The sequence below is a fragment of the Cebidichthys violaceus genome, unplaced genomic scaffold (assembly GCF_023349555.1).
Source record: "Cebidichthys violaceus isolate CVI_PGR_0920_01 unplaced genomic scaffold, fCebVio1.0.p SCAF_8, whole genome shotgun sequence".
Classification (NCBI taxonomy): domain Eukaryota; kingdom Metazoa; phylum Chordata; class Actinopteri; order Perciformes; family Stichaeidae; genus Cebidichthys; species Cebidichthys violaceus.
Window position 1 is genome coordinate 5,341,836 of NW_027176964.1, and position 26,996 is coordinate 5,368,831.

The window sequence follows — 26,996 nt, forward strand, 5'->3', positions numbered from 1 at the left end:
AGCTACAGGAACACATGGAGACGGAGATAGAGAGGCTAGCCGCCGTATGCTTCAGGTAGGCCTGAAACACGTGTATGTTGTTTCACACACAGTCATTTACGGTACAGCGTCCGGTCCAGAAATCTGGTCTCGTATACCACCATGCTCAGGGACAGCTTCATTCTGCAAGCCACCCTAAACGGTCATTACTAGCAAAACTACTTGGTTAAGCTTAATAAAAAACGTTGTACGTAACAACCGTAACAGCATAACTACCTGTAAACAAACAACAACAAGTCTGTTATTGATTTCACATGGGACAGGAACAGCGGTCTCCTGGGCGGAAGTCCGTTGTTTGTTTTGCACAGTCCATGAGCAATGCACATTCAATGAGTGACATGAAACTCAAAGCAGCTTGCTAACCCGTAAGCGGGAATTTAAAACTTTTGACGTAGGCTAGCTCTCTTTCCACCCGTATTACAGTCTTTTTGCTAAGCTAAGCGAAACACATCTCTGCATACCGTCATCGTGTATGCAGATAATTCAAACCGATGTCAATCCCGAAGACGAATACTTCACTGGCTCGTAAAGATGTGTGTTTTTTAGGCCGAGGGTTGGAGGCTGAGCTTTAACTCAGCTTTCATGTCAGGCTCACTGACCACCGATCTTCCCGAGCCGAGATTTCGGTGCCATAAATCTGCATAAAAGGCATCGGCATGCCGTCGACGTAACGCTAAGTGTTTCCTGCGGGGATTAGGATTCAAACCTGTGACCTCAAGTTCGATGCCTCCCCCCCGTCGCGCTTCTCCTCATGACACTTGCACGAGCTGGTTTACGGTGAATATATCATCTCCAAGCCCTTTTAACGATGGGACACAACCATTAGGATCCATATTTCACCTTGACCGCACGTCTGGCTATATGTGTGTGTGTGTGTGTGTGTGTGTGTGTGTGTGTGTGTTTGTGTACATACAGAACGTTTGTGGCCTGTGTGTGTGTTTGTGTGTGACCCGGCGTCCACCTTAGCGGCCCAGCTTTGTGATAGTCCCCATTAACCTGGAGGAACGGGGCGACAGATAGCGTCACCCCACATATAAAATCACACTTCATTTACCCCCGTTTACACCTCCCTTACTTCTCCTCCCATCTGTCCCTGTCCTCGTTCCTCACGCTCCCGTTCTCCTCATCTGCCCTCTTGTTCCCCCATCCATCTCTGTCCTTCTTCTTTCTCCTCTTCACAGCTTTTCCATGTTTTCTTCCCTGACTGTCTTTTTCACTCCGTCCTCTTCTAGCCCGTTCCTGTCATTTCTTCATCACCTCATTTCGAAGGGTTTCTTCAGCGAACCTGGGGTAAACCTGTTCAGTGCGAACCGATCCATGTGTACAATTTCATTACCGGGCTTTGCCAGGAAGAAAGGATGTGCGTACAGACCACAAGACAGTTAGAGAGGACGTTTATATGAGTGATAGAGAAAGAAACATGTGGCCAGAATCACCTCACAATTTAAGCAAAAGAATCACGGAAACATGGGAAATAAAGATGGAGAAGTAGATGGAAAAGAGTGCTGAAGGAAGGAGTCTTTAAACCCGGAAATTAGTTCATATTTCCGCACTTCCAGTTCCCTCGTCTCGAAGTCCATGTGTTTTTGATTGGATGCCTGAAATGTCTGTGGCTAACACAAGCTTAAGAGATTCAAAGGTTTTGTTCTATGATATAAAATGTGTCAGTAGAAACTCCTCTCTCACGTTTTTGGAGCTTTTTCGTGTCTCAAAAAAGGTAGTCGCTAACAAGTGGATGTGGTGTAGTTGCTTTAAGCAGGCGGTGTTCATTTCTGAAGATTGAAACATCCGTTCACCACAGATCTTATTTGCAGATCTTATTTTCTGAAAAAACATTAGCATTTTGTCGAGGGAACCAGTGCGATGCTAACTTCCTGGGTAGACCAACCCAGGAAGTTAGCGTCGACAAAATACGTCATTAGGAGACCGAAGTAAGGCAGCTAAATTATTTTTTGTCAGATGAAAGTTATTTCAAAATAACTTTGCAGAGACAGAGAACTAAGTGATATGGAAAAAAAACGTTTTTACAAGAAAGAGCACACTCGAACCCTCGACGAAGGCCACGAGATGGCTGAAAAAGAATAGAACATAGCGAAATAGAATAGATCACATCGGAGAGCTGAGTGAGGGTCATCCATCCATCCATTGTCGTCTGATATGGTGAGGTGTGTGTGTGTGTGTGTGTGTGTGTGTTTCAATAATTAATAAAGGTTAGTAGTCTGCTCTTCCCTCTGTGGGTCTGAGATACTGTGAGATACACACACACACACACACACACACACACACACACACATACACACAGGCGGTTATTTAAGGAAAATAGCGTCATCCCCGGGTGAGATGATGGGATGGTGGCTAACGTCACGGCTGGCTGATTTAGCTCCTCACCATTAACCCGTCCGACACGTGCACACACACACATACACACACACACACACACACACACACACACACACACACACACACACAAACACACCGTGGGAAAAAAGCAGAAAAAAGAGGAGAGGAGGGAGGGAATAAAGATGCAAAATATTAAATTTTAAGATATTTTGATGGAGATGTTCTTTTTGCGAACACACGCAAACACAAAATGTGACTTTGTTTGTGTGTTAAATGGCTCTTATTCAAAGCAAGAATGTGTGTGTGTGTGTGTGTGTGTGTGTGTGTGTGTGTGTGTGTGTGTGTTATATCGCAAAACCACATTGTATATTGCACACACACACGCACGCTTGCTCTCCCTCCTTTCCCGGCTCTCTGCATGGTAGCAGCCATCATTGAAAGTGACAGTGGGAATTTGGTCCAATTTGTAGTAAATCTGCCTTTAATGATGGCCGGCGCTCGCTGAATGAAAGAGCCGTGGGTATGGAAACGAAAGGTGCGTGCGCGTGTGTGAGCACACGTTGGAGCGTGTGAGAACACTCACGCGTCCCATATACATCCGCCGGTTGGCCTCTCCTCTGCCAACATCTGCTCTTCTGTGCTGTTTCTATTTGTTTTGCTGTATTTCTCTCCTCCGCCCTCGCTGTGCATTTGATTACGACAGCCATCCTGTCCTCTCTGGTGACTGTGAGCTCAGTCGCCTGTTCATGGGCCCCTCGTGCACGGACACGGAAATCACACACACACACAGACACACGCACACACACACACACACACACACACACAGTTGAGCAAATGGTGATCTATCATGCCCTGTAAACGTCAGGTGGCTCGTGGGGGCAAAGTAATCTACATACCCCATCACCCCTCCTGTACGTACCCCTGCTCCTTTTCTTCCTCCTCCTCCTCCTCCTCCATAATCAATTTGCCTCCACGAGAGCAAGCCCCCCCCCCCCCCCCCCCCCCCCCCCAACCTCTTCCGGCAGACAACACAAAAAGGCAAAAAGCAATCAGCATCTCGAGGCAAGCGCCATCCCTCCATTCCTCCTTCCATCCATTCCACCCAACTCCCACTGAAAAAGGACTTATTCATCTCTCTCTCTCTCTGTCTCTCTCTCTATATCCCTTAGGTGGGAGGGGCAGAGCCCCCTGCTAGCTGTCAGTCAAACTCAGCCTGTCTATACTTGTGTAGGATGCAGATTTAACCCAGGTTTGGCGGCGGTGGGTGTATTTTTACTAAACAGAATTTAGCCCAGGTTAAGTCCAGTAGTTTCAGAACTTCCTTAAGGGTTACTTTTCCTTGATTGTTCTTTAAATGTATTTCTCTTGGGGTTGTAATTATCTAAAAACGATTGTTTGCTCAATTTCAGGTGGCTGACTGGCTGTCTCATTAATCAGCTTTTGACGCACTATAACTGCTTCGGATCCCATTAGACGATGAGCAGTAATTAACGGGAAAGATCCCTCATTACATTTTTTTTTTTGGAAAGAATCTCAAATTAAATTTATGCTGATTCCTCAGTAATGCAGAGTAGTGCATACTGATATAAAATCACCTCATAGGAGCTCTGCAACGGACATTTAAAAAAAAAAAATTATTCTCCAAAGCTGGAAGTTAAGATGTTAAGATTAAGTCATGTGTTTGCTTTCTACAGTGATCGGTCAGATGGGCATACAAGTCAAGAACCAAACAGGGTTTTGTTAATACAAATCGTACAACAGCCCATCTCTGCACCTTTAAACTTTTAAAGTTTTTAGCACACAGCAGGAAATGTTGACTACATTTAAAGGGACAGTGTGTAGGATTCGGTAACATCTAGTGGTGCGGTTGCAAATTGCAACCGACTGAACGCCCCTCCGCTCACTCCTCCCTTTTCACGACTGCGGAAACGTGAGCCGCAAAGTGTGAAACCATGGTAACGTCATGGATCACCATAATAACACCCCTTTTGGAGCAACGGAAGTCAGACGGCGGCTGCCGGTGCCGCGGTTTTGCACTCTGCGGCTCACACCCTGCTCCATATGTAGATATAAAAGACTCATTCTACGCTAACAAAAACACAACGATTTGTAGTTTCAGGTGATTATACACTAATGAAGACATAGTTACCCCTTATAGCTAGCTGTGTGGCTACTTCTTGTTCTTGAATTTCTTGTTCTTGAATCTCACAGGGTTCTTGCCCCTTCTTTAGGTTGTAACGAGTTCAGAGAGGGCACTGCGTGACGCGACGGAACAACGTGTCGTAATCCTCGTTTGTAAGCACCCACATGCCCTCACCTGTCCTCCCCCCTGTTAACATGCGGGCCTCATTACTGCAAAACCTCTTAAATTGCTTTGTCTCCCGTCTCGTCTCCCTTCCTTTTTTCCTCCCGTCTGTCTTCTGTGTGTTTGTTTCGCTTTGCTGTGCTGCTCATTTCAACACTCGTTCCCCTCCATGCTTTGACATGGCAGGCAGCTGGAATTTCCTGCCCTGTAACTCCCCCCCCCCCCCCACTCCTTCCCCATCAAAAATTCATAGAACCAGGCAAACAGACGTGTTGAAGCTGCGAGAAGAGGCGGGCGACACACCAACTCTCCCGTCAATCCTTCTCTTTCTCTCTCTCGTTTTGCTGTCTCCCTTCATCTTTCCCTGGCTCGATCTCTCTCTTTACGTCGCCCGCTCTCCCTCTCTCGCCTCACATTTCATCTCCTTCTACCCCCCCCACCCTCTTTCTCACTCCCTTTCATCTCTCTATCACCCCCTCTGTCACCGTGGCAATTTTCTCCCATCGTGGCAGGCGTGCAACTGCTGTCCTCTCTCCTGCGCTCTCTTCCCTTTCGCTTCCCCCTCCCTCTTGCTCTTGTCGCTGTTTGACACTGTCAACAAGCAGGTGGAGGTGGCTGTTATTGTTGATGCCTCTGCAGAGGTTCCAGGTAATGAATAAAAGAGAGATGGAGGGAGAAGGAGAGAGCGAGAGAGAGAGAGACGACAGAGACAGAGATAGAAAAGGGGGAAGACAGGTGTGGAGTGTTGGCAGGTTCACCTGCATTACACAGCAGCTTGACTGTGTCACCCGTGTTTATTCTCTTTGTTGGTGGAGGTGAGGCCCGCTGTTCAGCTTTCACACACACACACACACACACACACACACATGCATACACAGTGGCAAGACAATACACAGACGCAAACACAGATCCACGGGTACACACACACACACAGCACAAAAGCAGTAATGACACGTTTTCACAGACAGGTTCAAAGACATTTAATATATTCATACAGACTCCTGTATGTACTGTACACTGCTACACATGAACGCTCTCACAAGCGCCAGCTACTTACCTCAGATCAAAAAGGAATCAATCACTTCAGATGTAGGGCTAATGACAACTAATAACTGACAATAATCTGATTCATTTGATATTTTTCTGATGTATTGTCACTTTTTTTTATTACAGACACAGAGAAATAAAAAAAAATAATGTGTGATTACCTTTTAGTATATGCCAAATATATGAAAAAAATGTATAAAAGTTATAACATTGTAATATTTGTGATGACTCATCTTGAACTCAGAAGTGTGAAAATATATCCAATCATATGTGATTTGGGGCTATTAGCTAACCCGATACCAGTTAAATTGTGGGTTAAAACCAGGCGGCAACCTCACGATCTTACATTCTTTCTAATGGCCAGCAGGGGGCGACTCCTCTGGTTGCAAAAAGAAGTCTGATCGTATAGAAGTCTATGAGAAAAGGACCCTACTCCTCACTTGATTTATTATATTAATAAACATTGTGAACATGAGTCTCAATCACTAGTTTTAAGTCTTCTTCAATACTGCATAATGTTCATTTAGTGAATTATGGTCCCATTTACAGTAATTATAGACCATAAATCAAGGTTTGCTTTAGGGCGGGGATTTACCTTGTGATTGACAGGTTAGCTGGACCCTCTCGCGTGTCACTTCTGACCACTGAAACTGACCTTTATTTGTGAAATCAGTGGAGTTCCTCTTTAATCCATGTACTTTGCACCCAATAAACTGAAAGGCCAAGTGATATTGTGTAAGAACATGAATGACACTCCACATCACAAAATGTGTCAAAGGGAAAATACACTTTCACAGCGCTTCCATCCCTCCGTCTCATCATCCATTCCTCCCTGTCTCTGAGCAGTTATGCATTCCTCCCTGTCTCATATTTTCCTGGCCTTGCTCCTGTGCGCCACTTTGTAAAATCTTCTCCCAGATAAGTGACATATAAATAAGGCTTCTTATTCTTATCATCCACCCATCCAGCCATTGAAAAAGGAAATCCCTTGTCTACCAAGGCATGCTGTCAGATTAGAGGTCACGCTCAATTCCGTGTCCGAGAGGGTCTGGAGTGCTAACAGGGTCTCAAAGCAAACATGACAACCCTGTCTCGCTTTGTCAACCCGCCGAGGCCGCCGCGACGCTTCGGGTAGCTCGGAGAGATGTAGCTCGGAGAGATGTAGCTCGGAGAGATGTATCTCTGCGTTCGGGGGAGAGGGAGAGAGAGAGAGAGAGAGAGAGAGAGAGAGAGAGAGAGAGAGAGAGAGAGGCAGAGGGAGGGAGAGAAGGACGGGGAAAAAGACAGAGTCTAAGACAAATTCCAATCAATCATATTGATATGGCAATAAAGTATTGAATGCTTAATCTTCAGAGAGAGAGAGAGAGAAAAGGGAGAAAGACAAGGGGGAGAAGGCAACAAAAAAAGGAAGGAACAACAGATCAATTGAGAATGAAGAGGGGGAGAAAATGAAAAGAATCAGATGGTTAGTGTCAGAAAAAGAGGTCGTAAATAAAGCAACATGTGAATTGAATGTGTCTGTTTTATCGGAAGAATATTGGCCAGTTGATACATTTTTGACTTTCCATCATTCTTCGTCTGTAATCCAAAATGTCCCACAAAAACACGCACCTATGTGTCCCTCTACTGGCAACTGCTGGAACATGTCTTTCTTTCATGTCAAAGCGACCGCAGGCCGACTGCACCGGCAAATCAAATCACCGCAAAATCAGTTCTTTCTCGCTTTTGCCGCCGCAACCACGCATGACGTGACAAATCTGGAGAATGATTGCCTCAGCGGAGAATACGCAGCTGATGTTCTTAGTGATCCTGACATCTGCAGCAATGTTTTCAACTACCATAAAAATACAGTGGCGGGAGATGGATGGACGGATGGATGAGAGGGAACATCAAAGTGAAAGTGGAAAATCAAATCTAGTATATTGGTGTAGAGTGACCCATTAGTAAAAGACTCTGATATCTCGTGATTTCCAACTATTTCTGGGGCTGCCGAATACACCTTCCAAAAAGACCAGATTCAACAATGCCCTACATAACATAACAAACCCACTGAATTCTACTTTTGTCTTCTTTCTGTATTGCAGTAAGAACCTTTCACCCAAGGATGGAGCAGCCACTCCAGGAACCCCGAAGGTGAGCCAAACCTCAATTTCTTCTTGTGTAATAGCATGTCTGTGTTTGGAAAATGACCTTTTCCTTTAAGTATGCTTCACATGCAAAAAGAGAAAGAAAGATTTTCAAAGATTGAATACGAAATGTTGTGACTCTTTTTCAATGGTATGTTCTTTACTGTCCGTGTATCAGAGCTGTTCCTCTGTTCCTCTCTGCTGCGCTAAGGGGAAATCAGCTGTACTGTAGGCCCTCTGTCTCATATCTTTACACACAGAAGTACCAGTCTCCCGTGGTCCAACAGGCAGTAGAGTCAAGAGGCACTGTACTGTGATTGTTCCAATTAGAGAGGCCGACATGCAGGCAGACAAAAAAAACTGAAGAAAAAGACAGATAGCGTCAAATTGTGGGAAGACAGATTCATGATTCCATCAAGTGGGCATTCCCTTATAGCGTCTGCATCCACTGACTCATCTGAACACATCACCAGCTGCCAGACTTAGACGGTTTTCAAAAAAAAAAAGACCTTTCTATGTCCTTTACATAATGTCTAGATAGTATATTTAAAGCTGCATTTGGTAACTTTAATAAAAATAACTTTTTGGGGGCATATTTGCTCAAACTGTCACGACATCCTGACAGTAGTGCAGGAGACAGATAGCTTATGAAAAAATCTGGTTCCTCCACCTCCCCTTAGTGCTCCTAATGGTATTTGCAAGATTCCACCACGCCGAAAGGAAAAGAGCCAATCAGATCCGTGGAGTCTCTAAAGCAGCTGCCGATCAGTGCTCATGAAGCACGTTAACTCTGATCAAACTGTCAAATTAGCCGTTGCTGATCAAATATGAGCCCAGACTCTGTTACTTTACTGCCTATTTCTCGCCTCAAACGTTTTCAGAAACATATTCTATTGTACTGTTTGACTGAAAAATTGGTGGGCGGTGCCTGGTTTGGACTCGACTGTTTACAACATTGTGACCGCTTCACAAACGTTCTCGTTGTATGCATTAAATGTGCTTGTTAGTGCATGGCTTATATAGGGTGTCGTACAGATTGCAAAACCTTTTAAAAAGACTTTACTTTACTCAAAGATAGCCAATAATACTTACTCACTGATACAAAAACAGAGACAATTCCTTAAATGTGGATAACATTACTTTGTAGAGCTTTATTATACGGTTAACCACACCTGCCTCTGGATTATAATTTATACTTTCTTTCTGGGAAGTACCACTTGAATCCTCGCTAAGTCAAGAACTAACGTCTGGGAAATGAAGACGTTTCAATCTAGCAACCTAATACAACATGGCTGAAAACATGCAATTGACCCTTTGCTAAGCCCCGCCCACTACTGTTATCTACACACCGTGTAGCTACGTCACCATAGCGCCCACACGTTCACTAACTGCACTCCCTGAAGCAGCATGTGCATACATTCAGTATACCTTTCGTAGCTAGCGCGGCATAGAAGTGCTAATGCTAGTCAGTGATGTGCTAACGTTCTCTGCTGGTGTTAGCTCCACAGGTTTTTATGTAGAAACATGGCATTTTACAAACGTATATCTCCTTCCAACCTCTCTGGATAACGAGTATCACCATTTACACAACGTTTAACCATGACTAGCTCAGAATCCTCAAAACCAGCCTGAAAATGAAGACAATCTGAAACAATTGCAGGAGAGTCTACAGAGCAAGGCCGGATAGTTGTTACTCTGCTTGTAGCTAGCTAATGCTCCGCTATGATTGGCCAGCCTGTGTTTGACAGCGGGACTTAGCGGAGGGTCACTTAAATAGTATATATAGTTCTACTCTGCTCTTCATTACTGGTAAGACGTGTTTCCTGAAAGCACCCCTAAAGCAATCAGGTGGAAGTCAGATGCCCCCCTGCAGAATAGGTATATCCGACGTGCACATGAATGCAACATCAGAGCTCTAAAGCAATTCAGGGTATCCACTTTCATTCCCACACACCTTTGGGTGCTGACCCCGGCTTAGGGAGCGGCACTCACAGCGCTGTGGGTGGGCTCGTACTCGAGAATGGCAGGCAGAGCGGGGTGAGCGCCGCATGGCCTTCCCCTCTCCGGCCGTGACTGCGCATCTCACTCGCTGTTGTTTAGTATTCAGCGGCAGGCCATGGAGAATGGAGAGGGGGCCAGTCTGAAGCACATGGGCATGTTGTCGGCATATCCTCCGCGGTATGCACCGCTCACCCCTGTTGGACAGAAGATTAACCCCAACTCACCTCCTTACGGGGTGTTCGGAACACTCTGTGTACTCCCTGCTGCGCTAAAGGGAATTGGGTTCGACGGAAAACACGTGACGTCTCTTTGGCCACCACATGTTGAATACTCACATGCATGTGGACAGATTTAGACACACACTTTTCTTTTTGCCCCTCTTCATGTGTTAATAAACATGTTAGAATTTTTAATATGCAAATTCACAAAAAACACACTTTATTACAGTCTTTACAGTCAAATGGGAACTTCAAATTTCTGCGCCGTGAGGTATTAATCCAGTTACTCACCTGAATGGAGCTTTAAACGCAGATGATCTTTTTGCATGTTGATTTAATTGGTTGGTGTAAAAGACCAAAAAAATTCAATGGAAGATCTCCATTTATAATCTCTTTGTTGAATACCGTTAAATGTCATATTCTAATGATAAAACTTGAGCATATTCCCAGAATCCCCAGGTAAATGATTCCTGACCTTTTTAAACCTGCGTAAAAGAGACGAAGAAAAAAAAGAAACACACACACACTCACACACTCACACAGAGGCATAAAAGCATCATGCATAATGTCCAATTTACTGTGGCAGCACTGGAGGTTGGTCATTTCTCACATATTATTATTAGATTACTGCTGTCGAGCACTTAAGCCTCTGCTCTGCCCCTTTCCGCTTGATTAATAGGAGGCGACTGTAAATACAAATATTTCATAGCTGCCTTGTAAAAAAATGAATAAAGCAGCAGCACAGCCACATATGGGAATACAAGTGGGAATATACACACACACACACACACACACACACACACACACACACACACACATACACACAGCAAGAGCTCTGACTAAGCCTTGTAAAAAAAAAAAAAAAGTGATATTGCTCCTTGTTCTCTTTCTTCACCATCATTATCTACTTTGTTCACTTGAGGAATTCCCTGGATTGTCTTTGTCACTGAGTGGGTTAGAAGAGGATATTGTTTTATACGTGTGTGTGTGTGTGTGTGTGTGTGTGTGTGTGTGTGTGTGTGTGTGTGAGATAGAGAAAGAGAGAGTGTGTGTGTGTCTGTGAAAGATAAATAGAGTGTGTTTGTGTGTGTGCGCACAGCGTTGTGAGACCGATTTATGGACGGGCGCTGTCCCGTAATGTCAGACACTTAGGCTCCTCCTTTTCAGATGTTTACTGTTCCTCCTCCTCTTCGCCCCTTTCTTTTCAATCACTCGTTCTTCCCTAACTCCTCTTATCGTCCCATAAACATTAACTCTAATCAGTGGAAGGGACTTTATAGACAAAGTCAGGAAGGTTACAGTCATCATCAATGACGTGGCGCTCCCAGCATCTGTGGCAATAACGCTATTGAAATTCACCAAGGGTAAAGATTCCCCATTCCCGTTTTTTTCCTTCTCTGTGTAAAATCTGTTGTAATTCAGAAATAAACTTTACACGTTAGACTACAAATGAATTATTGTCATTTTTATATGTATTCATTTGATACAAATAACAAGGTCAAACATAGATTTTGCTTTGACTTTAGCACTTCCTTGTCAATTGACGTTTCAGCTGCTTTCATCTCTTACTCTTCAACTGCTTTCAGTCTCTTACTCATCACCTGCTTCCATCTCTTACTCTTCAACTGCTTTCAATCTCTTACTCTTCAACTGCTATCAATCTCTTACTCTGCGACTGCTTTCATCTCTTACTCTTCAACTGCTTTCATCTCTTACTCTTCAACTGCTTTCAATCTCTTACTCTGCAACTGCTTTCATCTCTTACTCTTCAACTGCTTTCAATCCCTTACTCTTCAACTGCTTTCATCGCTTACTCTTCAACTGCTTTCATCCCATACTCTTCAACTGCTTTCATCTGTTCCTCTTCAAATGACATTCCAACTGCTGCTCTTCTGCTGACACTTTTGCTTACATCACCTTTCACCTAATACACTTGAAGTGGTGCTAATTTCTTTCAGATATTTCTGATACCCCAGTCGGAACTTACATTTAAATTAACACGTCAACTTCGTTCAATGCTTACACTTAAAGCTACTGTTGTTAACTCTAATAAAAACAAAAAGTGCGTGACCCGCTCGTGCTTGTTGAAAACAGTCAAGCCAAAACCAAGCACCTCCCCCCCGAACTGAAACTTTCAGCATTTGTGTTCTCATCGCCGCTTCAACCAACTAAACTTTCAGCAGCCAGCACATGTGTTTTCTTCAGAACAATGTATCATTTTGTAGTTGTTGCATTGAGGTTGCATGGACCTTGATGGTCGTGTTAAATTATTCGTATGATCTTAGTGTCAAGCTAAGGTGTGGGTGGCGACGTGTGTTATCTCTCCAACTGCTATGTGTTTTCCTTAAACCTGAATTTAGTTTTGAAACAGCATTACTCTTGCCCTGTTCATGTTTATTGATTATTCCCATGCTGCAACTGTCAAGCGAGGACAGGTTCTGCTGATAATATAACAAGATCATCTGCATATAGAAGACATTTTATTTCTCTCTCTCTTTAGTCAATGTTGTTGTCGGTGCACATCAAGCGTGAGGGAGAGTCTCCTGTGGTCTCGCCGATGTCCTCCGAAGACGCCCACCACTCCGACAGATACCAGGTCATACTCTCTGACACACACACACACACACACACACACACACACACACACACACAGAAGGGTCAGTCTAGATTGACACCAGTCTGTCCTATATGTCCCATATATCAGTGTGGATATAAAGGACCAATTTAGTCAGATTATTTTCTCAAGATATGTGAAATTCCCTAATGCTGACAGATGCATAACAATGTATCAGCAGAGGATTATGGTAGATTTTGAGTTTTTTTATGCCCTCTCAGCAGTTCCGTTGACCAACAGGTCAATCTCCTTAAATCTCAGATGTCTCGAAAGCACCCCCCCCCCCCCCCCTCGACTGCTTTTATCTCTTAATTAAATTCATCAAAGTTTGTTCGGGTAATTCTTCTGGCAATGATGTATCTCTGGGTTAAGTGGGTTTCCTCCCCGTACACCATAAAATAGGAACTATGAAGTCCACACAGACGTTACATCCATACGTTCAGGATGACACAGCTCATAAAGGCCTTATAGCGATAAAGTAGATTTTCTCATTAAGTGAAACTGCTGAAATCACCTTATATTATACAAATGATAAAGTCAATGGTGACTCTTTTTACCACCCGATGACAGACTCCGCCACCTCCTCCATGCCTCTCAGTCCGTCCTCCTTTCCTCTCCTCCCTTCCTCTAAAACACCTGACCTATCTGCGGCCATTCAGTGAGTGTATCATAATGATACAGTAGTAGTGGCCACGCCAGGAAAGTGGGCCGATAACTCAAGTGGCAGAAGGGGAGGGGAGGAGAGAGAGGGAAGGAGTGAGGAAACGGACGGAGGGCTAGAACAGAAGGAGAAGGCCTGACTGCTCGTCGGCTCTTGCTGATGGACGACGGGTCGACAGTGAGAGGGGCCGCCGCCCACTCACTGTTGCCGTGTCAACGAGAGGGCATCCATAACTGCGACTGGGGATGCTTTAGTCAGCACATAGCTAAAGATGTACCGGCCTCGGGGTTTGAATCCCAGTAGACCTGAGGTGCACATTCTGCAAGAGACAGAAGTGGAGATCTGACCTCACTTAATTTATTTCTCGGCGCTATACTTTTAATGATGAGAGCATTATTCTAAATGATACAGGGAATTCACCCCAGGCATCCTGAACTACCCAAGACCCCAAATGTTCCTCATTCATTAGATAAATGTAGAATTTAATTGTTGCCAGTGGTGGAAAGTAACTGACTACATTTAATCAAGTGCTGTACTAGAGTACAATTTTTAAGGTATTTTTACACACTACTACCCAACTACCTGTCACTACAGTAGCTTACTTTGCAGATTTTACATAAAAAAACACAGGATCGGGTGAAAAAAATGCAATGCTTTATTCAAGATTAAACCATTGGTTCTCAACCTTGTTTTTGTCCCTTGTAACATTCCATCATTTGACATTTGATATAATCCAATATAACAAACAAAGATTACAGAAAAGTCCAAAATATGGAATTTAATTTGTGTTGCAAAAACTTTTCTCATCTTTACACTATACATTTCTCACAACCCCCCAGGTTTATCTTGTGACCCTGTGAAGGGGGCCCAATACTTTTGATAGTTTAAGTACATTTTAGTGATAACACCTAGTTTTTACTCATGTAGGATATTGAATGCAGGGCTTTTCCTTGTGCTGGAGTATTCTTTCCACTGTTGTTTCGCTACTTTTATTTAGATAATTGAGTACTTCTTCCACCACTGACAGTTGTATATTAAGAACACATATTTGATATTGCTGAATACACAGCAAATGCTAAATAGCCGAAGATACCACCAGAAACCAATAACTTACATGGCCCCGGGCAAAAACATCAATCAATTTCTAGATTTGGGACTAGTTTGCCTCCATAACATCATCTAACATCTTCTTTCTGACTGGTGGAGAAATAACATCCAAAATGACATTTAGAGTTTATTTTACTACACTTTCAATATTTGCTTCTGTACATCTCTTCTAAATTCACCAAAAGTTAGCATTGAATAATGCCGTATTTGCATTTCAGAAAACTTTTAATACAACAAAATAACTTTCATGGTGATACATATTAATATTTTTTGTTACCCTATTAATTTGTAGTGTCTTGTAATAAAATGTATGTAATTTTACAATACATAGCTTTAAAGGTTGTTTTCTCAAAATGAGTTTTTTCTCTTACAAAATCCAAACTTTCCATAGATTCCTATCTATATTCTCAAGCTTTTTACAGAGGGGTTTGTTCATATATCATTCATAGCCTCATTTATAGAACATTATATCCCTAAAAACATGGCTAAAACAGATTTTATTATGGCTGTTGACCGTATTTTCTGATTGTCTTGTCATTGATCTGTGATAAAAAGAGATCCAAAAGTCCCTCTGTAAAATCCTTTTGACTCTAATATGTTCACAAAATGAAACAAGAATTTTGAACATGGCTTTGTTGTATGTCCTGTAAATGCATACCAAAAGCACATGTTTAATAAGATAATGTCTCATTTGCATATTCAAACATACATTTTCAGAAAACTTGTACTATTTAATGTAAGAAATCGACTGGGGAAGTTTCTTGGTGATATCTACTTACCATATTCACCTGTAGTGTCTCCCCTTAAGAGTGAAAGAATGTTCACTAACACCACATTTTCAAGCTTAGTAACATCTCTGACGTTGTTTAATTATTCCTTTTTGTATTATATAAACAGTAGCAGTTTAGTGGAGCAGTACAAAAGCTGTGCGTCTTGTATGGTCTCTGTGTAAAGCTCCAAACCCCATTAATCACATGCAGACCGTTTAATGAAACCCGTTGCTTCCCCCTAGCGGTCGACATCCGCAATGATATGTGACCCCACTTCCGTCTGCAGCGCGTCACGTGATCAAAACAAGCCAACATGGCGTCGGACACGAGCAGTATCTGCCGATACGAGCGCCACTTTCAATCCTTTCCCATCCGTATTAAAAAATAGACACAGGCTCTGGTTCGCAGTGATGTACAGTGTCTGGAAACGCAGTCGGGTAGTTTTCAGCAGTGAGTTTGTGGCGAGTGTAGAATGAGCCATGAGTGAACCCCGACAGTCATGGAGGATGAGGAAAACAATAGAGAAGTAGGTTTGTTTACAGTGCCCCGGTCTCAGCATCCACAGCAATCCCATTCCGAAAAGTTAAACTTGTGCTCGTGAACATGTTGTGTTGTTTGTTTATCATCTAATGTGTATTTTCTCCCTCTTCTTTCTCTTCCCTTCCCTTCTGCTTGCAGACATTTTTACGAGTTCGAGCAAACAGGCAAACGAGATTGAATGGTATGTATACGCAGCGGTTCATTTCCTGAGTGCTTATTAATACACATTATATGTCGTTATTAAAAGTTTATTACTGTACTCGTGATGGTTTTTGGTCTTGAAAGTTATTGAAAATAATACACAGATTTACTTGAATGTCAGAAAAACTGATTGTCTATGGTAGAGTAGATTGGAAAATACATTTAAATCAATATATGGTGATAACTAAGCATACATACTTAGCAGTAAAGTTACATAAGTTCAATTTAAAGTGAATGATGAAATGAAAAGACGATATAATATAATAATATCACTGGTGTCAAGGCACAGGGGACAAGTAGTTGCCATGAAATGTGACTATATGATGACGTGACGTTGATTTAATGCAACATATTCTACTACTGTATGTGAGCTCAGGAGTCGGGTGATGTTCATCCATACCCCTCATTACTGATGTCATGTGACAGTCACCCTGTGGCTCCTACAGAGGGTTTAACTGTTTTAGCTCTGAATAGCCCCAATTTGGAGCTTAATGGTACATCCATACTACTCTGTTTCTATTTGAAAACGCATATGTTTTGCTACGTTTACACTGAGCGTCCACACTACGCCGGCGTTTTCGAGCACCGAAAACGGAGGACTTTAGAAACCCTCCCGAAGCCGGATACGTTTGGAAACTCCGGGTAGCGTATTCATGTGGACGGACGTAAACGCATATGTTTGGAAACGATGACGTAGACACCCGCGATCGACTACCAGGTTAATTTAACACAGACAACTGATTACAGGCATTGCTGACCTTGTTGTCTTTACTGGCAGCTGTTGTCCAGTTAAAGTCTGCATGTCTGCGGAGGAAACAGCTGTTATTGTAGCGATCAGTGAGCAGCGTGAGAGGGATAGAGAGAGAGAGAGAGAGAGAGAGAGAGAGAGAGAGAGAGAGAGAGAGAGAAACCCGCAGCTGTAACTAACATTAAGCCTGAAAAATAAAACTTATACAATTTTCCACGAACTGTATCTGTTTGAGTTTAGAGAGGAAGATTTGAGAGAAGATCTTAAGTATCAAACACGTACTTATCGTATCATTAAAGACTACTTTATTACTCTGGTTGCTTAGTTACAAAATACGACAATCTACTTCCTGTTTACATCGGCGCATGCCCAGTGTACGTGAAGAGTCACTGATATTCGTTTTCAGGCGTGTGGTCTGGACAGAGATCATTTTGAAAACGATGGCTGAAACGCCGTGTGGACGGAGATCGTTTTAATTTTAAAACTCCGTTTCCAAAGAAAAACGGAGTAGTATGGATGTAGTCTAAGCATCCGTGTTTAAAAAAAAAATAGTTCCCCTGGCAATCTTTTAAAAATCCATAGTGTTGTTAAACAGCACTTTCATATAAATGTCTGTTGCACAAATTATAAAGATTTTAACCAGTTTTACAAGATGCATCCGTATTTTTCTAATGCAGCCACCGTTCATGTTCTTATAAATGTCTTGCGTTTTCATGAGCCTGGTTCCAGACTGGCTCTGCCACAGTTAGATCCTACATTATATTTAACACACATGTTAGTTGACAGTGTTCCTTTAGCCATGCTACAAAATACAACTTTTTTTCACTCATCTTTATTTAAATTTTTTTTATCAAGGCACACTGAGGCAGTGTAAACCAAGACATTGTGATTAATACATTACCATATTGGCTGTTGTCTCTGTTGCAAGAAGTTTAGTGTTTCGTAGTCTTGAGGCGCCACACGGATAACTCCGCCTTTTTCAGTCAGAGCCTGTGACGAGAGACTTAGTTTAAACTTCGCCCTCCATTACTTTCTCTCTGCCCTGATGTGGAACCAGGAGTCATTCTCATGTGGGGCGTAACGGCTGATGAGGGGGGGGGCAGAGATCCCTGCCGAACCTAATTAGCGGCCCTTTCCCATCTCTATTTAACAACGCTCCCCTCGATTAGCGTCAGGAGAGAATTGGCTAAGAGGAGGAGGAGGAGGTGGAGGCCGTTTCTCTCCTTAACCCTCCCATCCTCACTCCCTTTATCATCACCCCTCCCTTTCAGTTATGGCGTCTTGGCTTGTGTCCTCTCCCACCATCCCCTCGCCGCGGTGCCTCTTGGCCTCCCCTTGCTTTCCCGGCCAACTAAAGATTAATGTCCCCGCGCGTCATTCGCAGTTAAGAAAAAACGACAGAGACTCGGGGCGCAGTGACGGCTGTTCTGCTCTGTTAAATTTCTAATTAAGTGCGTGTGTGGTGGTGGTGGGGGGGAAACAGAGGGAGAGGGACGGCGTGGATGTGGAGTGTAGGAGGGGGATTGAAACCATCACGTCCAGCTCGTCATTTCTCTCTTCACACATTTCAGGACCAAGTTTAGCCGACTCAGCTCTTTATTCTAGATTTCTAGAAAGATTTGTGTAACATAAATTCCTCCCAGTTCTTTTTGGGGGTTTTAAGATCCTCTCCTGTGCCTTGAAACCAGTGATATACACAGTAATGTTTAATCATCCAAGGAACCATGCTCGAACACCTGAATGGCGTTTGAAACTAAAAATGTGTCCGTGTGTCTCTCTTGCCTCTCCAGCCCGTATAGGAAAGATGAAGAGGAGGAAGCCTGAGGATGGGGGCCAGGTATGTCCGCTGTGCAGCGCCCCATTGGCTGGGAGCGAGGAGGAGATGAGTAGACATGTGGAGCGATGCCTGATCCAGGTAGTACATCCATGGAGACCTCCTTAACCCCCGGTCGGACAGCCTGTCAACCCTTCTCTTCCTGTAGACGCTGACCAGTCACCTCTTTACTTCCCCCCCCCCTCGTAGATGCCGTCCAGTCACTCCTGTACATTAGATTGGATAGCGACTGTAGCTCCTCTAGATGTTCACCACCTCTTACTGTGGCGGTACTGCAGACACGTCATATGGGAATAAGACCATTAAGAATACGCACCGTCAATACATTGTGCCACCGCAAAGCTGTCGTGAGCTTTGTTTGGAAGCAGAAGGCTGCAGTTTATCCCATATGACGCGGTCGCATCTTATTCATCGGCATGCAGCTCGTGTTTCGAGCATAACAGTTCCATCTTTAGCTCCCAGAGACGAGGGCCAGTTTCTTCTCGTCACCTCCTCACTGGGTTTGGTAGTTGTCAGACCAGGTCCTTCTCCTTTTCTGTAGACGCTCCATCCTAGAGTAGACCGAAGGCAATGAATCACCACTAACCGCCACCACTCCTCCCGTACCTCACCTCACTCACTGCTGTCCATCACACTAGCTGTAGAGACACTAACACCTCTTCTCCAGCAGCACGCTGGAGGCGTTCCAGAGCCGTACCGTGCCACACCAGCTGTGCTTTCATTGCATATCTGTAGCCAGCCTTGCACCCAGATGTTTCTGTCCTGCATGCAACCAAGGCCTGAAGCGCCGTTCTTCATGTTCTGATTAGCGACGAGGTGGACAGAAGATTCTCTGTTTTGCTGTTTTATCTAAACTAGAGTAACTTCCTTCTGTAACTTTGAAGTCAAATAAATTGATATAACTGCTAACCTCCCAATGCACATTTTTAGAGGGCTTTCTTCTAAAGCGGTTGCAGCAAGTTAATTTAGCCCCCAAAAACTTACTTTTGGCTTCAGTCAAACAAAATATAATTAACTACTTCTGCAAACAAAGATGATGCAGACAATACCAGTGTTTAATAAATGTTCATTTAAGTTCAGCATATATTCTAAATGTGTATGTGTAGAATCAAAAGGCGTTGACGTTTGAGAAACCCATAAGGGTTGACCTCTAGTCAGAAACATGACGCGTATCGGAACAAAAAAGTGAAACGCAGAACAAGCTTGATCCACAACAGAAGAAGAAGAAAAGTCTGTAGTTTAGTGTAGTGTGTGTGCACACCTCACACTGAACGTGTGATCTAGACAAGCAGGCTCTTCTCGTTTGTGTCCTTCTGACATTACAACAATACTGGGTCCCCGTCACAGCTGGTCATGGTTCGGTACGGGGAAAGCGTGCTGTGGAGATCAGGCCTATCTTCCACCACACCACTATTCTGAAACAGTCAAATCATGTTTGTGAAGTTTTCGCTGTGATTAACGTGTCCTGTGTGTGTGTGTGTGTGTGTGTGTGTGTGTGTGTGTGTGTGTGTGTGTGTGTGTGTGTGTGTGTGTCAGCGTGAGGGAGCGCTAGGCGACGACGACTCTGCAGACATGGATGGAGAGAATGGGCGAGGCTTTGAGGAGTACGAGTGGGCGGGGCAGAAGAGGATCAGAGCAACGGCTCTGCTGGAGGGAGGCTTCAGAGGTACAAACACACCCCCGCACACACACCTCATCTCACACACTGCGCTGGGTTTTTATGTCACATCTGCTTTGCGTCCAGAGGCAGGTTGTGCACAGTCAGTCTGCTCGTTAGATGGCCGACAGAGTCAGCGGTACGCAGACAGGGTCAGCCCAGTTCGTCCGTCTCCTCCTCCGCTCATCCATCATCCCCTCTGTTCCCGTCCAGCGTGAGCACTGTTAGCTCCGTGGTGACCGCCGCTGAATGTGACCAGCGAGACCGTAAATGATGCCAGTGGTCCGGCAGCAGCGTCGGTTCGCCCGGGGTCAGCCCAGACACACACACACACACACACACATACAACCCTCTTAGCAAGGGGAAGGAAAACACATTTAGCTGGGCAATTGACCCGCTGGTCACCACCGCCTGTGAGTGTGTGCGCCCAGAAATGCAATTATAGAAGTGGATGGGAGAGCTGGTCACTGGGGAGCATGGCTGCTCTGTGACACATCTCACCTACAGTGGTAGCTCTCTGTCACCTGCTCTTCTTTGTCCTGCTGCTCAGTTTTTATTTTATTCTTTTTTTTTTTATCCAAACATGATCTGTATCTGCTAATTTCTACATCTTAATCAGATGTCGGCTTCTTTTAGTTTATGTGAGATCGGAGCAAACTCAATGGCTGTAAAATGTCATTTTAAGGTTCACCGAGTTTGATTTTATTCAGCAGGATGTAAAGTTTCGGGACATCTAGGGACGCTGTGACTCAGCTCCTGGACCAGTTACAGGACAAAGAGCTGAGCTATTTAGATTTTATATTATATGCAGATAGGGCTGCAGCTAATAGTTGTTTTTTTATCTCCTATTTATGTCTTGATTACATTTTGGAATCATTATATATAGTGTTGTCATAAAAAAAATGTTTTGAGTTTGATACGATATGCTAAATATCTGGATACCAATACTGAAACGATGCCACGGCAAATACATAAAACTTTAGGAAAAGTAATGGAAGAATAGATGACATGCAGTAATCTGACGTCTATGTGATTTCTCTGACAGTTAAATATTGTAGTCGGTAACGTTGCTTCTTGAAATCATAAAGAACACTTTCTCAGTAAAGACATGACGCGTTGGCTCAGTCTTTGTAGGAACGATTCCTTCTGAGTCCAAACAAAACCTTCTGTTTACCGTAATGTCTGAACACACACAGCGCACACAACGGCCTCCCTGTGTGGAGCTCGGTCGGCTCGGTGTGTAAAGAGACAGAAAGATGGAGGCAAAGAGCCGTCGTCATCTCTTAAGAGGCCCTTTGAAACCCTCTGGTCTCGGCCTCGGCTTTCATCCGTCCCCCTCCCCGCTTCTCTCCCTGTTCGATCCGTTGTTAAACACACACATGCTGAGCCTCACCTACCTCCTCCCTCCCTCCCTCCCTGTGAGCCGGAGAGAGAGGAGACAAGACAGATCAATGTTGAAATCTCAACTAAACCGTGCCGAAGAGCGGCTCGTTGGGGAGCCACCTCCCACCTGTCCGTCCGTCTCCACGATGCTCCCTCCATCTTCCCCTTCACGTAGTTAAAGCGAGCAGACACAGGACCCTTCTGCCGCGCTCTAATAGGGCACCTTGTGATGTGACACAGATAACTGAGGTGGCCTGGGGAGAGCGACTTGAATCGCTCACACACACACACACACACACACACACACACACTCTCGACAAAAGGCTCAGAAGGTGGATTTTGTCTTGAAAGCTCCTCAGTGGTTCTAACAGTTGCCGCTGAATCCTGCAGGCTCTCGAGAGCCAGCGGCCTGCCAGACGGATATAGAGATGTTGCAGTGGGGGAGGGGGGTGGGGGGTCTCCTCAGCTGGCGGGATGAAGAGAGGGCCTATCCCTCTGTGAAGTGCCACCATCCTTCCCTCCCTTTGAGAGCGAGAGGAAGAAAGGCAGAGGGAACGGGGCCCTTTCAAGGGAGGGGGAGGGAGGGAAAAAAATCGAACAAGATCAGTTTATGATTCAACTCGGTGTGAGGAAAGACTTCCCTGTGTCTCGCACCGGCTTAGCCAGGTTGAAAGGACCCGCAGCACAGACAGAGAGCTTTCTTTATCTCTCTAGTGGACTGTCTGTCTGTCTAAGTCCAAAGCTTTAACTTTGCAGAAAGTCTGTATTTAACGGGGGAATTACTTTATTCCAAGTTTTCATCATAATCTCATGTCTTATGATGGGATAGTCTGAGGTTTTTCTTCTTTTTTTTTATTCTAGCGCCAATATGAGACCTGAGTTTTGGTACTGATTCCAAAAATATTTTACTTTAAGATATTTAAATATGTTTTGCGCAAAATCTGTTTTTTAATTTATCAGAAGTAGCCGAAGTTCTCACATGTTGACATTATTTGACTTATCATTGTGAATGTTTAATGTCATAATACTTAAAATGTCCATAGAATGTTCCCAGAGACTGCGGAGGTAGTAAAAGACTGCAACATAGTGTTTATTTTTTATTTTTGTCCAATAACAGTCCAGAAAAACAAGCCTATAAAAGCAGCAAATCCTCACATCCACAACATATCTGCCATTCTTGTATAATTTATGACTAAAGCCATCAATCTCAGCTCTTGACCTGGCGAGTACAGTGTTACCACCAAAACAACGAATTTGATTTAAATGTAACCCGTTCTATTTATCTGTATGATGTTCCTATTTGTTTCTCAAGTGTTTACTCCTGCCTCTCCAGCAGCACACCGAGCATGGAGGAATAGTTGATCCACAGACAGATGGAGAGGCAGACAGTGAGGCGGGCAGACAGATCCCGAGGTTTGATACCGGGCCGTTCTGAGAGACAGAGGAGGAGAAGAGGGGGATTACTGCGGGTCTAGATGGCCCAGGGAGGGATTGAGAAGAGGAGAAATCTGTGCTTTGTAAATGGACTTCAAAGATGGCTGTCTCATGTCTTTGTGCCCCCCCCCATCTCCTCCCTGACCTGTAAATGGCAGAAAGATAGCGCGATGGCCTTTGACTCCCCACCTCTCTGCCTCTCAGAGGGTCCTGATAATTGCCACGGCAACGGGATGTCGCCGAGGTGGGTCGATTGGTTACCAGTCAGCCTGACGAGTCCTCTGATCCCGCCTCCTCGGATCTGTACTCGGCGGTGTCACTGCACTGACGTGTATGCAGATTGGCCGTCTCCGGCGCTGCTGTCGCGAAGCATGTAACTAGTTAGCGTGCTAAGAGTCGACCATATTCAGGAGACGGTTATGATAATGAGACACACCAGGTCGGCCCTGCAGGAGTCGCCATGTGTGTGTGTATTGATCACACCTGTCTGAGGGGGGGGGGGTGTTGGGGTAATGTGAAAGAATAAAGGTAAGAAAGAAAGAGAGCGATGACACAAAAGAAGGAAAGAAGGAAAGAAAGAAAGAAAGAAAGAAGGTGAGGAACGGATAGGAGGAGAGGTGAAGGAAGAAAAAAAGGAAGGGGGGGGGGGGGGGGGGGGGGCGTCGGTGCATAATGTGAGTGAAAGGCAGTTAGAGTGGGGCTGACCTTTCCCTGGCCAGATTAGATTGGCCTGCCAAGATTGCTTAGAGGGACAGATAGAAGCACTGGGACACACACACACAACGGGCCACACATATGCTCACAGTTAAAACACCTAGAACATGAACAGCGTGCACACGCGCAGAACCTCCACTTTGTCCAGTCGACATGCTTACGGGCTGGAAAGCAACTCGCTTTTACCTTTTCATTTTGCAGGATGCGTTAAGAAGTCTTTATGTATTTAAGTTTTCATCGTAACCCGTGTCTTATGATGGGAGGGTTTGAGGTTTCTTTTTTTTTGTACTGATTCCAAAAAGAGTTGTTTTTTTATATTTTACTTTTAAGATATTTAAATGTTCACTTCTTCAGACCAAAGTTCCTGTGTCTCGCTTGACAGCCACCTGCTGATCAGAGTGAAGGCGATTAGCACCAAAGTTAGCAACAACTCCAGCTCAGGCTTACTTAAGGTGGGCTGACCTTTTTAAGGTGGACCGGCGCTATTGTCCTTTAAATGACGAGGCGCTCCTCCTGAGTTTTGCTTGGATAATTGTCGTTGCGGTTCACACAGACTCACGTCTAATGCTGTCGTTCCAGAGACGTTGCTGGGGCATTGTGGGTAGGGTTCTGTCATAGGAATAGAAGCCCCCCCCCCCCCCCCGGTTATGTATGAACTCAAATATGCACTCCAACTGTGACTGCATCTCACTTGTCACCACAGCGTCGTAGCTGACACAGGACCTGGACTGTGACTGTGTGAAACACTGAGCTTTCCCCCTGAGTCAACAGACTGGAGTAGGGAGGAGAAAGTCTGCCTGTGAAGACGGGGAAAGTCCAACCGTTTTATCACGTCTGCGTTCCCCGAAAAAACGATAGCCTCAGTAGCCGAGCAGAGCCGGCGGGTTGCTAGATTTACGCTGCATCGCCATTGTTCCCCATATGTTCCCCTCTGCCGCTGGGACCGAATAAAAGTTAAAAGGTCCTTTTTATGTGATCACTAAAAACCATGGGCCTGTTGTAAAAACGGCTTAGCATTTGGCGGCACGTCACAGCGGCTTGAGGTCGCTCCGCCCTCACATTCCCTCTCCTCCCTCCTCATTTTTATTATTTTCTACAGTGAGAGTGAAATGAATTACACAGTTGAGGAGGAGGAGTAGATGTTTAAAATCCCAGAAGGTCCTCGGAGACGAGCCCTAGCGGCTGCTCTGACAAAGACGCCACAGTGCAGTGAGACACTGCAGTGCGCCGGGACCGACTGTTATAGGAAGTCAAGTATCGAGACTCAACACACACATACTGGGACAGGGGGTTAAATTAGATGGCTGTCAACTCTGCAGAACTTGTATCTGGTCACACACACACACACACACACACACACACACACACACACACTTGTCACATGCACACAGAGCGCACTAGTCCAGCTGAGAGCTTGTAGAAATTGGGATAGGTGTAAATAAGATGGCTGTCAGGCCTGTCACTGGTAGACACACACAGACACATTCACAGTCACATCTCAAGTGAAACACACACACACCTCCAAGTGCTCAAATAGTAAGTAACACACACACACACACACACACACACACACACCTTTCCTACCTAGACAGACACGCTGTAAGTGACAGGTAGACAGACTCATGCGTGCACACACACACACACACACACACACACACACGCCTCTTCAAGGGGCTGGAGGGTCTAAGTGACATAGGGACAGACAGTCTCAAACAAACACTGAAGAGACGCCCTCTAAGTGACAGACACACACACTCACACACACACAGCCGGCTCGGTGGCTAAGTGGAGCTGAAGGGAGCAGTCAGGCAGCGGTAAGGGTTTGTCTGAGCGTTCATCACTGGGTTTATAGAAGTGCCACTCACACACACACTCTCCCTCTCTTTCTCTCAGAGATTGACGGCTGAGTTGTCATTCCTCATCAGTTCACCGTGTCTAAACGCCGTTTCTCTGCCCAAATATTTTTCTATCTCCATCCGGAGTTTTTGAGCTAGATTCAAGATCTCCAAGATTGTCTCAATCAGGTAATAGAGGTCTTAAGAGGCCTTCTTCTTATTTTTTATTTTATATTTTTGACATTATATTTTTACTTATTTTGCTGGATCTGAAACATTAGACAGGTTTTCCAAACCACCGCGGGTTCCAAATATCACTATGCCCTGATCACAAGAGCACGATTTAACATATTTCAGAACGCGATGCGACGCCATAAACTCCTCTTATTCCTACTGTCCTACTTGAGGGAAGAAGAAAAAAAATATTCATTCTCCTCATTCTTATTTCCACAGGAACAGGTTTCGCCACGTGTAGCATCAAGGAGAGCGCGGCAGACAGCGACGCCGACCTGGACGTGGACGGAGACGACACCCTGGAGTACGGCAAGGCCCAGTACACGGAGGCCGACATCATCCCGTGCTCCGGAGCTGGGGAGGACCAGGGCGAGGCCCGGGAGAGGGAGGCGCTACGGGGAGCCGTGCTAAAGTAGGAGGCCTCGACAACTGCACCGTCAAAACTATCAGAATAGTGATTTAGCTAAAGCGCTGTTAGCGAAATGAAATGCGCCACTGAAGCTTCGTTCATACCGACATGTTTGTGTCTGTGTTGCAGCGGTGGGATGCCCTCCAACAGAATAACACCCGAGTTCTCCAAGTGGGCCAGCGACGGTAAGATTCTCCAAAATGCATCTAAAAATGGATTTTGTTCTTCATATAAAGTAAACATAGTCACACACATAGAATAGAATAGTCACCAAAAATGATGTCACCGTCCAGCGTTGACACCCCCCCCCCCCCCGTTTGTGTGTTTACAGAGATGCCTTCAACGAGCAACGGCGAAAGCAGCAAGACGGACCCCAGCACCCCTTCATCGTCCTCCTCCTCCTCCTCCTGCGCCCCGCGCACCTGTAAAAACAGCGAGATCGAAAAGTAGGTTACGTTTATATATGGGCTCACACGCACACACACACATTATGATGTGGTAGTAAAAGGTGAGACAGAAAATGACACGTTTCCTGTCGCGGTATCAGACGGATCACACTCTCTCGTGGTGATTCCAGAGGGTCATAAATGATGCATTTTGTTTTGTGTGGATAATGTTTTTGCCGTGTGTGTGTGTGTGTGTGTGTGTGTGTGTGTGTGTGTGTGGGACAGGAAGGGGGTCTCTTCAGCTATTGATTTTTTTTTTCTGCAGCTGTGTTCCCTCAGAGCACAGAGCTGCCTCAGAATCATTAATGGGGACGTAGACACAAGCAGAGACGA

The 26,996-nt window shown here is 44.8% G+C and overlaps 1 protein-coding gene across 7 annotated transcripts in view; it reads left to right on the plus strand.

Moving 5' to 3' along the window:
• Nucleotides 1-26,996, plus strand: part of rnf220a (ring finger protein 220a) — a 167,429-nt gene that overhangs the window by 124,650 nt on the left and 15,783 nt on the right. For 5 of the 7 annotated variants that reach the window (XM_068737872.1, XM_068737874.1, XM_068737875.1 and 2 more), the window contains 9 exons: nt 1-55; nt 7,816-7,864; nt 12,577-12,672; nt 15,907-15,949; nt 18,508-18,632; nt 20,088-20,217; nt 26,028-26,220; nt 26,347-26,402; nt 26,549-26,663. The exon at nt 1-55 is cut by the window's left edge and continues 75 nt beyond it. In XM_068737872.1, the coding sequence (XP_068593973.1) occupies nt 1-55; nt 7,816-7,864; nt 12,577-12,672; nt 15,907-15,949; nt 18,508-18,632; nt 20,088-20,217; nt 26,028-26,220; nt 26,347-26,402; nt 26,549-26,663 (862 nt within the window). The remainder of the gene's footprint in view (nt 56-7,815; nt 7,865-12,576; nt 12,673-15,906; nt 15,950-18,507; nt 18,633-20,087; nt 20,218-26,027; nt 26,221-26,346; nt 26,403-26,548; nt 26,664-26,996) is intronic. The other 2 variants (XM_068737873.1, XM_068737878.1) reach the window with 1 other exon arrangement.